The sequence below is a fragment of the Salvelinus fontinalis genome, unplaced genomic scaffold, assembly GCF_029448725.1.
Source record: "Salvelinus fontinalis isolate EN_2023a unplaced genomic scaffold, ASM2944872v1 scaffold_0002, whole genome shotgun sequence".
Classification (NCBI taxonomy): Eukaryota; Metazoa; Chordata; class Actinopteri; order Salmoniformes; family Salmonidae; genus Salvelinus; species Salvelinus fontinalis.
The window spans coordinates 85,695-99,671 of record NW_026600211.1 but is presented as its reverse complement, the minus strand read 5'-3'; the positions used below and the strand labels follow the sequence as shown (position 1 = coordinate 99,671).

Sequence of the window (13,977 nt, the reverse complement as noted above, 5' to 3'; positions counted from 1 at the left end):
GTAGTTGTTTAACTAGCTAGCTGCTAACTGTAGACGGCTAGCCAGTAGGGCCCTCGGCACTGGCTCTAGCTAGCAAACAAACAATGTTGATGTTTGTTGTTGCTCGCTTTAACAATAGGATTTCTAAACTAATTTCTTCAACAAAGACATTATGTACAGTAATTGTTAAAGATTATACTGGCATGGTTGAATAACCGTTCCTGAGTAACTGGTGTTATTTGATGTAATGCTAACCTTATTCGAGGTGGGTTTTGTGTGCTTTTCCTGAATTCCTCGAGGAGGTAGTTATATGGGATTCTAATGGATATTTCAACGTAACTCGGCCAGTCTGGCTACTCCTTGTCCTACTAAAGCAGAGGGAATACGGGGGTTTCCTTGGCCTGGGACGCGTTCAGCAGGACACAACGGTTTGGCACGTTCAGATAGAAAATATTATGTAGAACGATACATCATGTAGGCTCTATTTACGCATTCTATCTGCAACGTTCGTGAACGTTTGGCAACTGAATGTGGCACAGTTAACTTTCACAATAAAACTGAAAGTAAAATGTAGAAAGAGATTGCACAATATTTTGACTGCTTGACCCTAATTATTTAACTACATTATTCCGTATTGACTGCGTTCATTCTAGAAGAGACGTTATGACACCTAACGTTAACATTTTGCATTTAGCTAGCTAGTTGTGTAGCTATCTGTTTGTTATTGACTCGCAGTCTCTGGCAGTCTGTCAATGTGTCAGATAGTCACTCAGTCTGCTTGTCTAAACCAACGTTAGCTAGGATACCTTTGTGTATGTTAGGCTGGTCAGTGAGAGGCAGGCTGGTAATCCCCTGTTTATTCCCTTCCTGCCATTGAAGCTAAATCTGGGAGGAGGCTGAAGTAGGCCTAGACACGGACCTAAGGCCAGTTTTGTGATTTCCGTCTTATTGGGAAATAGATCTGTGCCTATGGGTCCGAGACATCTAGCCCAGGGTTTCCCAAACTCGGTCCGGCCCCCCCCATCATCAAGCTTGGGCTCCAGAGTGATGCAGCGGTCTAAGGCACTGCATCTCAGTTACCCTGGTTCGATTCCAGGCTGTATTACAACCGGCCATGATTGGGAGTCCCATTGGGCCAGTGTAGTACGGGTTTGGCCGGGGTAGGCCGTCATTGTAAATAAGAATTTGTTAACTGACTTGCCTAGTTAAATAAAAGCTTTGATTATTTGAATCAGCTGTGAAGCGCTAAGGCAAGAAACTAAACTTGTACTGGGGTTGGGGGTGAATTTGGGAAACCCTGATCTAGCCTACCCACAGACTAACTCTGCCTGCTGGTCTCACTGTGTCACACTGTCTCTCTGTGCTGCTGAGGCATGTTTCAGCCATGCCCATTCACTGACGGCATATAAGCAGTTCATCTGTCTCACCTCCCCAAGACATCCACTGAAAGAGAGAGGGTGCATGCCTCAAACATACATGGCAGAACCCTGTGCCTGTCCATCTAAAGCCTTATTTCAGGCATAGTATCTGTATGTTTTCACCAGATGACAATGGCTGAGGCATAGCCTAAGCCTACACACAATATTGCATACAGCAATACAGGTTTTGAACAATTTTGGAATGAGGTTCACTTCAAGTTCAAGTGTCCTTTTGTTTTGTGGAATAAAGAACATGTCTGTGTCATAGGCCTAATCCCATTGTGAGTGAACTCAACACTGGTGCCAGGGAAGAATACTTCTCGATGACAACTTCCACTTTACATGTTGTATGTTCCTGCTTAATGCTATGTTCAAACAGGCTATATCCTGACTCTGCCACAGATCTCTACTAGACATTTCCTCATTCTACAGACAGAAACCCCTGCATAGACAGAAACCCTCTGCAGCCCTATATAGAACACGGTGTGACTCATGTACTCTCTGAGTGTGTGGTATTGTGTGTTTTTGCAGGAGTACATCTGTCCCAGGTGTGAGTCTGGCTTTATAGAGGAGGTAACAGAAGATTCCAGGTGAGAATATCTTGTTTCTTATGTCTGTAGCTTTAATGAAAATACCAGATATAGGCTAGGCAGAGTGAATGGAAGGTGGTGGAGAATGACTGTGTATAGATGTTGGATGTTACTAATGCTGTGTTCTGCCTCCTGTGTGCTGTTTCCCTCAGTCTGCTAGAGGGTGGCGCTAACGGGACAGATGACACAGCCACACAGTTTGCAGAGGTATGATATGCACTGTGGCCTGGAGGGTACAGGGGTGGGGGGGGGTGCAAATGTCTACTGTGATACTAAATGTACCTTTGTGATCCCATCTTTCTTTCACATGCTTTCTCTATCTCTCTCTCCCTTCCACTGTCCCTCTCTCCATTCCACCGTCACCCCTCATTTCTCTCAGCAGCTGTGGCACCTGTTGTTTGTAGAGAGGCCTTTCACAGTGGATGGTGACAGTCCAGACTCAGAGCCCCGGGTCCCTGGTGGAGGGGTTGGGGTAGGAGCAGGGGGGTTAGGTCTGGGGGGGCTGGGAGGGCTAGGAGGCCTGGGAGGAGGTCCTATTGGAGGGTCAGTCCCTGCTGGGCTAGGAGGACCCCTGGGGGGTCCTCTGGGAGGGGGGGAACACTGGGGGCCCGGTCGCCCCCCTCGCCTGCACAGTCAGCGGAGGTACCGCTCCAGAGGGAGCAGCAGACCTGACCGCTCGCCTGCCGTAGAGGGGTGAGACTCCTCTTCTTACGATGCCATGTTGATATTGATATGGCTGTTTTGATCAGTCAGGATTTGCAGGTTCTAAACAAAGTTTTCAATATTCTGCTGATCTCATTCCTGACTGATGTGTGTGCCTTCTCTCTCTGTAGGATAGTACAACAGTTTCTGGCTGGTCTATTTGCCAACTCTGGAGTTCCTGGCTCACCTCCCCTCTCTTGGTAAGAACCTTCTTACTGCCATGTAAGCAGTGGTTATACATTATGTAAGTCCACAGTTTGACTTACACACTTTCTCTTGTGGATTCCTTACAAATAGTGAGGTGGATCAACATGAATATTTGAATGTTCCCTGACTTGTTATGGGTGTGCCTCAGCCAGCACCCCTGGGACCCTATCATTTAAACCTAAATCACAACACATATTGTAGCTGTTCATCATGTGTGAAACAGGATATTTCCTGGATGTTTCATCTTTAACTGTAATTGACCTCCTCTCTCTGTCTGTTAGGACGGGTATGTTACACTCTAACCCAGGGGACTATGCTTGGGGACAGGGGGGACTGGACGCAGTCATCACACAGGTACGCACGCATAAACCCCATTCACATGATTTGGTATGTATGGCCACTAAGCAACTATTACTTTATACTACGTAGAATGCTATATGGATGTTGGTAGACCCAGAATGCTGTATGGATGTTGGTAGACCCAGAATGCTATATGGATGTTGGTAGACCCAGAATGCTATATGGATGTTGGTAGACCCAGAATGCTATATGGATGTTGGTAGACCCAGAATGCTGTATGGATGTTGGTAGACCCAGAATGCTATATGGATGTTGGTAGACCCAGAATGCTGTATGGATGTTGGTAGACCCAGAATGCTATATGGATGTTGGTAGACCCAGAATGCTGTATGGATGTTGGTAGACCCAGAATGCTATATGGATGTTGGTAGACCCAGAATGCTATATGGGTGTTGGTTAGACCCAGAATGCTATATGGATGTTGGTAGACCCAGAATGCTATATGGATGTTGGTAGACCCAGAATGCTATATGGATGTTGGTAGACCCAGAATGCTATATGGATGTTGGTAGACCCAGAATGCTATATGGATGTTGGTAGACCCAGAATGCTATATGGATGTTGGTAGACCCAGAATGCTATATGGATGTTGGTAGACCCAGAATGCTATATGGATGTTGGTAGACCCAGAATGCTATATGGATGTTGGTAGACCCAGAATGCTATATGGATGTTGGTAGACCCAGAATGCCATATGGATGTTGGTAGACCCAGAATGCCATATGGATGTTGGTAGACCCAGAATGCTATATGGATGTTGGTAGACCCAGAATGCTATATGGATGTTGGTAGACCCAGAATGCTATATGGATGTTGGTAGACCCAGAATGCTATATGAATGTTGGTAGACCCAGAATGCTATATGGATGTTGGTAGACCCAGAATGCTATATGGATGTTGGTAGACCCAGAATGCTATATGGATGTTGGTAGACCCAGAATGCTATATGGATGTTGGTAGACCCAGAATGCTAATGAGGGTTTAGCCGTTCTCTTGTTATTTTCTCTCTATCTTTTCCAGGGTGTTTCTGATGGTTTTACTCTTTTGTTGTATCATGCTAGGTTAGCACACAGCTTACAGCACAAAGGTGGATTGTAAAGCTGTTCTTATAGTTCCTGCAGCAACCATTGTGATGTATGTTCTCTGTCTACCTGTGTGTAGTTGTTAGGTCAGTTTGAGAACACGGGCCCTCCTCCTGCAGAGAAAGAGAAGATCTCCTCCATTCCTACAGTCAACGTGTCTCAGGATCAAGCAGGTCAGTCCTTTACCTCCTTGCCAGTCTCTCCATAGTGCCATGGCCTATATACTACCAATCCAAATTTTGGACACGCTTATTTATTCAAGGGTTTTTCTATATTTTTACTATTTTCTACATTGTAGAAAAATAGTGAAAACATAAACTATGAAATAACACTTTTTTGGTTGTAACCAAAAAGGTGTTAAACAAATCAAAATATATTTTAAGTTTTAGATTCTTCGAAGTAGCCACCCTTTGCCTTGATGACAGCTTTGCACACTCTTGGCATTCTCGCAACCAGCTTTACCTGGAATGCTTTTCCAACAATCTTGAGGAGTTCCCACATATGCTGAGCACTTGTTGGCTGATTTTACTTCAGTCTGTGGTCCCAACTCATCCCAAACCATCTCAATTGGGTTGAGGTCAGGTGATTGTGTTCCCGAGTGGCGCAACGGTCTAAGGCCCTGCATCTCAGTGCAAGAGGCTTACATGTTAGATACAGCTTTACAGTCCCTGGTTCGAATCCAGGCTGAATCACATCCCGGCCGTGATTGGGATTCCCATAGGGCGGTACACAATTGGCCTTGTGTCGCCATCATTGTAAAATAAGAATTTGTTCTTAACTGACTTGCCTAGTTAAATAAAATAAAAATAATTGTGGAGGCCATTTGATGCAGCCCTCCATCACCCCGTCTTGGTCGGAGCACGGAACCCCGCCGATCCTCTACGACTGGAATACCGACATAATCTGCCCGAGGACTCCAACAGGCCCCTCAGGCGTGACGCCCGCTGAAGGCCCATTCTACTAACCTACTAGGCCTGCTAGCTACCTAGAGCTACCTGGAACCCTACTAATTCCACGACTGGTCTATCGACGTCACCGCACGAAGAGGCAAAAACAGACTTCCCCCCCATCGCAACGTCCCCCAAAGGCTAACTTGCTAGCCCCGGTCTGCTAACTGCTAACTTGCCTGCCCCGGTCTGCTAACTGCTAGCTTATCTTGCAGCTAGCGCAGCCAGGAAGCTAGCACCAGTTAGCAAACACAATTCTACAATTCACAACCTCTCTTTCGCCATCGCCATCCGGCATGGATTCTCTGTCGACACGACCACGTCTGGTCTGCAGACGAATCCCCCATCCGCTGTGCCCTCAACCGGCCTCCGTCTGAGCAGACCCCCTCAGTCTGAGCAGACCACCCCCCGGGCTACTAACTTTAAACGCGTGCTAGCTTAGTGGAGGTCTCACTGCTCCATCTACGGCTGCCCCCTGGACACTATGATCACTTGGCTACATAGCTGATGCCTGCTTGACTGTCCATTAATTCACGGTACTCCATTCTGTTTATTTGTGTTTTATCTGTCGGCTCTGTGCTTTAACTCAGGATCTGTGTGTAGTTAATCCGACCCTCTCTGCCTAGTCGTCGCCATTTTTTTACCTTCTGTTGCTGTGTTAGCTGACTAGCTGCTGTTATCTCACCTGTTGTTTTAGCTAGCTCTCCCAATCAAGACCTGCAATCACTTTATGCCTTATTGTATGTCTCTCTCAAATATCAATATGCCTTGCATACTGTTGTTCAGGCTAGTTATCATTGTTTTGGTTTGCAATGGACCCCGTAGTTCCACTCTCCGTACCTCTGATACCTCCTTTGTCCCACCCCCCACACATGCGGTGACCTCACCCATTGAGACCAGCATGTCCAGAGATACAACCTCTCTTATCATCACCCAGTGCCTGGGCTTGCTTCCGCTGTACCCGTGCCCCACCATACCCTGGTCTGCACATTATGCCCAGAATCTATTCTACCACGCCCATAAATCTGCTCCTTTTATTCCTTGTCCCCAACGCTCTAGGCGACCAGTTTTGATAGCCTTTAGCCGCACCCTCATCCTACTACTCCTCTGTTCCTCGGGTGATGTGGAGGTAAACCCAGGCCCTGCATGTCCCCAGTCACCCTCATTTGTTGACTTCTGTGATCGAAAAAGCCTTGGCCTCATGCATGTCAACATCAGAAGCCTCCTCCCTAAGTTTGCCTTACTCACCGCTTTAGCACACTCTGCCAACCCTGATGTCCTTGCCGTGTCCGAATCCTGGCTTAGGAAGGCCACCAAAAACTCTGAGATTTCCATACCCAACTATAACACTTTCCGTCAAGATAGTACTGCCAAAGGGGGAGGAGTTGCAATCTACTGCAGAGATAGCTTGCAAAGTTCTGTCATACTTTCCAGGTCTATGCCCAAACAGTTCGAACTTCTAATTTTAAAAATTAATCTCTCCAGAAATAAGTCTCTCACTGTTGCCGCCTGCTACCGACCCCCCTCAGCTCCCAGCTGTGCCCTGGACACCATCTGTGAATTGATTGCTCCCCATCTAGCTTCAGAGTTTGTTCTGTTAGGTGACCTAAACTGGGATATGCTTAACACCCCGGCAGTCCTACAATCTAAGCTTGATGCCCTCAATCTCACACAAATCATCAAGGAACCCACCAGGTACAACCCTAAATCCGTAAACATGGGCACCCTAATAGACATTATCCTGACCAACTTGCCCTCCAAATACACCTCTGCTGTCTTCAATCAAGATCTCAGCGATCACTGCCTCATTGCCTGTATCCGCCACGGGTCCGCGGTCAAACGACCACCCCTCATCACTGTCAAACGCTCCCTAAAACACTTCTGCGAGCAGGCCTTTCTAATCGACCTGGCCCGGGTACCCTGGAAGGATATTGACCTCATCCCGTCAGTTGAGGATGCCTGGTCATTCTTTAAAAGTTACTTCCTCACCATATTAGACAAGCATGCTCCGTTCAAAAAATGCAGAACCAACAACAGATATAGCCCTTGGTTCACTCCAGACCTGACTGCCCTCGACCAGCACAAAAACATCCTGTGGCGAACTGCAATAGCATCGAAGAGCCCCCGCGATATGCAACTGTTCAGGGAAGTCAGGAACCAATACACGCAGTCAGTCAGGAAAGCAAAGGCCAGCTTTTTCAAGCAGAAATTTGCATCCTGTAGCTCTAACTCCAAAAAGTTCTGGGATACTGTAAAGTCCATGGAAAACAAGAGCACCTCCTCCCAGCTGCCCACTGCACTGAGGCTAGGTAACACGGTCACCACTGATAAGTCCGTGATAATCGAAAACTTCAACAAACATTTCTCAATGGCTGGCCATGCCTTCCTCCTGGCGACTCCAACCTTGGCCAACAGCCCCGCCCCCCCCCCCCCCCCGCTGCTACTCGCCCAAGCCTCCCCAGCTTCTCCTTTACCCATATCCAGATAGCAGATGTTCTGAAAGAGCTGGAAAACCTGGACCCATACAAATCAGCTGGGCTTGACAATCTGGACCCCCTATTTCTGAAACTGTCCGCCGCCATTGTCGCACCCCCTATTACCAGCCTGTTCAACCTCTCCTTCGTATCATCTGAGATCCCCAAGGATTGGAAAGCTGCCGCGGTCATCCCCCTCTTCAAAGGGGGAGACACCCTGGACCCAAACTGTTACAGACCTATATCCATCCTGCCCTGCCTAGCTAAGGTCTTCGAAAGCCAAGTCAACAAACAGATCACTGACCATCTCGAATCCCACCGTACCTTCTCCGCTGTGCAATCCGGTTTCCGAGCCGGTCACGGGTGCACCTCAGCCACGCTCAAGGTACTAAACGATATCATAACCGCCATCGATAAAAGACATTACTGTGCAGCCGTCTTCATCGACCTGGCCAAGGCTTTCGACTCTGTCAATCACCATATTCTTATCGGCAGACTCAATAGCCTCGGTTTTTCTAATGACTGCCTTGCCTGGTTCACCAACTACTTTGCAGACAGAGTTCAGTGTGTCAAATCGGAGGGCATGTTGTCCGGTCCTCTGGCAGTCTCTATGGGGGTACCACAGGGTTCAATTCTCGGGCCGACTCTTTTCTCTGTATACATCAATGATGTTGCTCTTGCTGCGGGCGATTCCCTGATCCACCTCTACGCAGACGACACCATTCTGTATACTTCCGGCCCTTCCCTGGACACTGTGCTATCTAACCTCCAAACGAGCTTCAATGCCATACAACACTCCTTCCGTGGCCTCCAACTGCTCTTAAACGCTAGTAAAACCAAATGCATGCTTTTCAACCGTTCGCTGCCTGCACCCGCACGCCCGACTAGCATCACCACCCTGGGCGGTTCTGACCTAGAATATGTGGACATCTATAAATACCTAGGTGTCTGGTTAGACTGTAAACTCTCCTTCCAGACTCATATCAAACATCTCCAATCCAAAATCAAATCTAGAGTCGGCTTTCTATTCCGCAATAAAGCCTCCTTCACTCACGCCGCCAAACTTACCCTAGTAAAACTGACTATCCTACCGATCCTCGACTTCGGCGATGTCATCTACAAAATAGCTTCCAATACTCTACTCAGCAAACTGGATGCAGTTTATCACAGTGCCATCCGTTTTGTTACTAAAGCACCTTATACGACCCACCACTGCGACCTGTACGCCCTAGTCGGCTGGCCCTCGCTACATGTTCGTCGTCAGACCCACTGGCTCCAGGTCATCTACAAGGCTATGCTAGGTAAAGTGCCGCCTTATCTCAGTTCACTGGTCACGATGGCTACACCCACCCGTAGCACGCGCTCCAGCAGGTGTATCTCACTGATCATCCCTAAAGCCAAAACCTCATTTGGACGCCTTTCCTTCCAGTTCTCTGCTGCCTGCGACTGGAACGAATTGCAAACATCTCTGAAGTTGGAGACTTTTTTCTCCCTCAACAACTTTAAAAATCTGCTATCCGAGCAGCTAACCGATCGCTGCAGCTGTACATAGTCCATCTGTAAACTTCCCACCCAATTTACCTAACTCACCCCCATACTGCTTTTATTTATTTACTTTTCTGCTCTTTTGCACACCAGTATCTCTTCTTGCACATGATCATCTGATGATTTATCACTCCAGTGTTAATCTGCTAAATTGTAATTATTTGATTTATTGCCTACCTCATGCCTTTTGCACACATTGTATATAGATTCTCTTTTTTCTACCATGTTATTGACTTGTTTATTGTTTACTCCATGTGTAACTGTGTTGTTGTCTGTTCACACTGCTATGCTTTATCTTGGCCAGGTCGCAGTTGCAAATGAAAACTTGTTCTCAACTAGCCTACCTGGTTAAATAAAGGTGAAATAAAAAAATAAAAATAGCCCTTACACAGCCTGAAGGTGTGTTGGGTCATTGTCCTGTTGAAAAACAAACTTAGCCCAAACCAGATGGGATGGCATATCGCTGTAGAATGCCATGCTGGTTAAGTGTGCCTTAAATAAATGACCGACAGTTTCACCAACAAAGCACCATCATACCTCCTCCTCCATGCTTCACGGCGGGACCCACACATGCTGAGATGATCCGTTCACCTACTCTGCGTCTCACAAAGACACGGCGGTTGGAACCAAAAATCTAATGTCCATTGCTCGTGCTTCTTGGCCCAAGCAAGTCTCTTCTTCTTACTGGTGTCCTTTAGAAGTGGTTTCTTTTTCAGCAATGTGACCATGAAGGCCTGATTCACGCAGTCTCCTCTGAACAGTTGATGTTGACATGTGTCTGTTACTTGAACTCTGAAGCAATTATTTGGGCTGCAATCTGAGGTGCAGTTAACTCTAATGAACTTATTCTCTGTAGCAAAGATAACTCTGGGTCTTCCCTTCCTATCAAATTACATTTTATTGGTCATATACACATGGTTAACAGATGTTATTATGAGTGTAGCGAAATGCTTGTGCTTCTAGTTCTGACAGTTCAGCAATATCTAACATGTAATCTAACAATTCCCCAACAACTACCTAATATACACACATCTAAGTAAAGGAATGGAATAAGAATATATACATATAAATATATGGATAAGCAACGACAGAGCGGCATAGGCAAGATGCAATAGATGGTATAAAATACAGTATAGACATATGATATGAGTGAGGCAAGATATGTAAACATTATTAAAGTGGCATTATGGCGGTCCTCATCAGAGTCAGTTTCATCACAGCACTTGATGGTTTTTGCGACTGCACTTGAAGAAACTTTCAAAGTTCTTGAAATGTTCCGGATTGACTGACCTTCATGTATTAAAGTAATGATGGACTGTCCTTTCTCTTTGCTTATTTGAGCTGTTCTTGCCATACTATGGACTTGGTCTTTTACCAAATAGGGATATCTTCTGTATACCCCCCTACCTTGTCACAACACAAGTGATTGGCTCAAAGCATTAAGAAGGAAAGAAATTCCACAAATTAACTTTTAACAAGGCACACCTGTTAATTGAAATGCATTCCAGGTGACTACCTAATGAAGCTGGTTGAGAGAATGCCAAGAGTGTGCAAAGCTGTCAAGACAAAGGGTGGCTACTTTGAAGAATCTCATATAAAATATATTTAGATTCGTTTAACACTTTTTTTGGTTACTACATGATTCCATATGTTATTTAATAGTTTTGATGTCTTCACTGTTATTCTACAATGTAGACAATTATAAAGATAAAGAAAAACCCTTGAATGAGGTGTGTCAACTTTTGACTGGTACTGTAAATAAGCTAGTATAGCTGTGCTGCTGACTCATTGGGGTAATGAGGACCTCTCTCTCGCTCTTGCTCTCTCTCGCTCGCTCGCTCCTGTCCTCTGTTCTTGTCTTTCTCACACACACACACATCTGTCCTCTGTCTCACCCTCTCTCTCGGTCTCTCTCTTTCGGTCTCTCTCTCTGTCCCCCCCTGGCCCAGAGCCCACATAGCTGTTGTCTCCCTCTCTGTCTGTCTTTCTGTCCCCCCTGGCTCAGGGCCCACATAGCTGTTGTCTCTCTGTCTGTCCCCCCTGGCCCAGGGCCCACATAGCTGTTGTCTCACTGTCTCTCTCTCTCTCCCTCTCTGTCTGTCTTTCTGTCCCCCCTGGCCCAGGGCCCACATAGCTGTTGTCTCACTGTCTCTCTCTCTCTCCCTCTCTGTCTGTCTGTCTTTCTGTCCCCCCTGGCCCAGGGCCCACATAGCTGTTGTCTCACTGTCTCTCTCTCTCCCTCTCTGTCTGTCTTTCTGTCCCCCCTGGCCCAGGGCCCACATAGCTGTTGTCTCACTGTCTCTCTCTCTCTCCCTCTCTGTCTGTCTTTCTGTCCCCCCTGGCCCAGGGCCCACATAGCTGTTGTCTCACTGTCTCTCTCTCTCTCCCTCTCTGTCTGTCTTTCTGTCCCCCCTGGCCCAGGGCCCACATAGCTGTTGTCTCACTGTCTCTCTCTCCCTCTCTCTCTGTCTGTCTTTCTGTCCCCCCTGGCCCAGGGCCCACATAGCTGTTGTCTCACTCTCTCCCTCTCTGTCTGTCTTTCTGTCCCCCCTGGCCCAGGGCCCACATAGCTGTTGTCTCACTCTCTCCCTCTCTGTCTGTCTCCCCTGGCTCAAGGCCCACATAGCTGTTGTCTCTGGCTCAGGGCCCACATAGCTGTTGTCTTACTGTCTCAGGGCCCACATAGCTGTTGTCTCTCTGTCTCAGGGCCCACATAGCTGTTGTCTCTCTGTCTCAGGGCCCACATAGCTGTTGTCTCTCTGTCTCAGGGCCCACATAGCTGTTGTCTCTCTGTCTCAGGGCCCACATAGCTGTTGTCTCTCTGTCTCAGGGCCCACATAGCTGTTGTCTCTCTGTCTCAGGGCCCACATAGCTGTTGTCTCTCTGTCTCAGGGCCCACATAGCTGTTGTCTCTCTGTCTCAGGGCCCACATAGCTGTTGTCTCTCTGTCTCAGGGCCCACATAGCTGTTGTCTCTCTGTCTCAGGGCCCACATAGCTGTTGTCTCTCTGTCTCAGGGCCCACATAGCTGTTGTCTCTCTGTCTCAGGGCCCACATAGCTGTTGTCTCTCTGTCTCAGGGCCCACATAGCTGTTGTCTCTCTGTCTCTTGTCATTAAGAGTGCTACTTATTTCTCTGAAATCATCTCAACCAGCCACTCAGTAATTTGGCATCAGATGTTAGGCTTCAGTTATTTTAATGTCTGGTAGGCCGTCATTGTAAATAAGAATTTGTTGTTAACTGACTTGCCTGGTTAAATAAAGGTTCAACACAAACATCTAATGTAACCCCTGCTTCATCATCCCTTCAGTCTTCCCATCTCTCCCCCGTTCTCTGTATACTGTAATATGGAGTATTTTACCTGCATGTAAGATACTTCTGTATGATCATTTATAACAGGAATGTAATACTAGATAATAAAAAAGGTGTGTGTGTGTCTCCAGACTGCAGTATGGAGTGTCCGGTGTGCAAGGAGGACTTTGCAGTGGGAGAGCCCGTCAGACAGCTACCCTGCAACCACTTCTTCCACTCAGACTGTATAGTACCCTGGCTGGAAATGGTGAGGAGGAGGAGGGTGGGGTAATATTTAGTAGGAGGAATGTTTTGAAGACGTTTGTAACTGATTTTCTCCTCTCTCTCTTTCTGCAGCACGATACGTGTCCTGTGTGTAGGAAGGGGTTGAATGGAGAAGACAGCAACACCCAGAACCCCCCAGAATCCCCCTCTCTAAACACGGACCCCCGCACACAGGAGAGATGGTCCTTCTGAAATACACCTCCCCCTCATCCCTCCATCGCCTTATCGCACCTCTCCTCTGACCTCCTTTTAATCTCCATCTCATCCATCCTTCATTCCACTTTTTTGACCCTCATCCCCCTCTTCTCTACGAACTACTGCCCACGGGAGATGAGGACTTTCTGAAGGATATACCTCCTTCATCTCTGCCTCATTCCTCCGTGTCATCCCTTCATCTCTGCCTCATTCCTCCGTGTCATCCCTTCCTCATTCCTCCGTGTCATCCCTTCATCTCTGCCTCATTCCTCCGTGTCATCCCTTCATCTCTGCCTCATTCCTCCGTGTCATCCCTTCATCTCTGCCTCATTCCTCCGTGTCATCCCTTCATCTCTGCCTCATTCCTCCGTGTCATCCCTTCATCTCTGCCTCATTCCTCCGTGTCATCCCTTCATCTCTGCCTCATTCCTCCGTGTCATCCCTTCATCTCTGCCTCATTCCTCCGTGTCATCCCTTCATCTCTGCCTCATTCCTCTGTGTCATCCCTTCATCTCTGCCTCATTCCTCCGTGTCATCCCTTCATCTCTGCCTCATTCCTCCGTGTCATCCCTTCATCTCTGCCTCATTCCTCTGTGTCATCCCATCATCTCTGCCTCATTCCTCTGTGTCATCCCATCATCTCTGCCTCATTCCTCCGTGTCATCCCTTCATCTCTGCCTCATTCCTCCGTGTCATCCCTTCATCTCTGCCTCATTCCTCTGTGTCATCCCTTCATCTCTGCCTCATTCCTCTGTGTCATCCCATCATCTCACTCCTCCTTTCTGAATTATCTCTTCATCTACAGTCATAGGATGGTCATCTCAGTATGGTTGTTCCTGTCTCAATGCCCCTGGAACCATGTTCACACAGAGTACACACACATCATGATTCGGTAGACCCCCA

At 47.3% G+C, this 13,977-nt stretch overlaps 1 protein-coding gene across 1 annotated transcript; it reads left to right on the top strand.

Moving 5' to 3' along the window:
* The first annotated feature begins 1,529 nt into the window (after nt 1-1,529).
* Nucleotides 1,530-13,071, top strand: LOC129841845 (E3 ubiquitin-protein ligase RNF115-like). The gene is made up of 9 exons (XM_055910163.1): nt 1,530-1,538; nt 1,929-1,987; nt 2,140-2,194; nt 2,367-2,680; nt 2,821-2,889; nt 3,178-3,250; nt 4,418-4,511; nt 12,747-12,862; nt 12,952-13,071. Exons 1-9 carry the CDS (start codon nt 1,530-1,532, stop codon nt 13,069-13,071), a joined length of 909 nt encoding a protein of 302 aa, XP_055766138.1.
* The last annotated feature ends 906 nt before the right edge of the window (nt 13,072-13,977 follow it).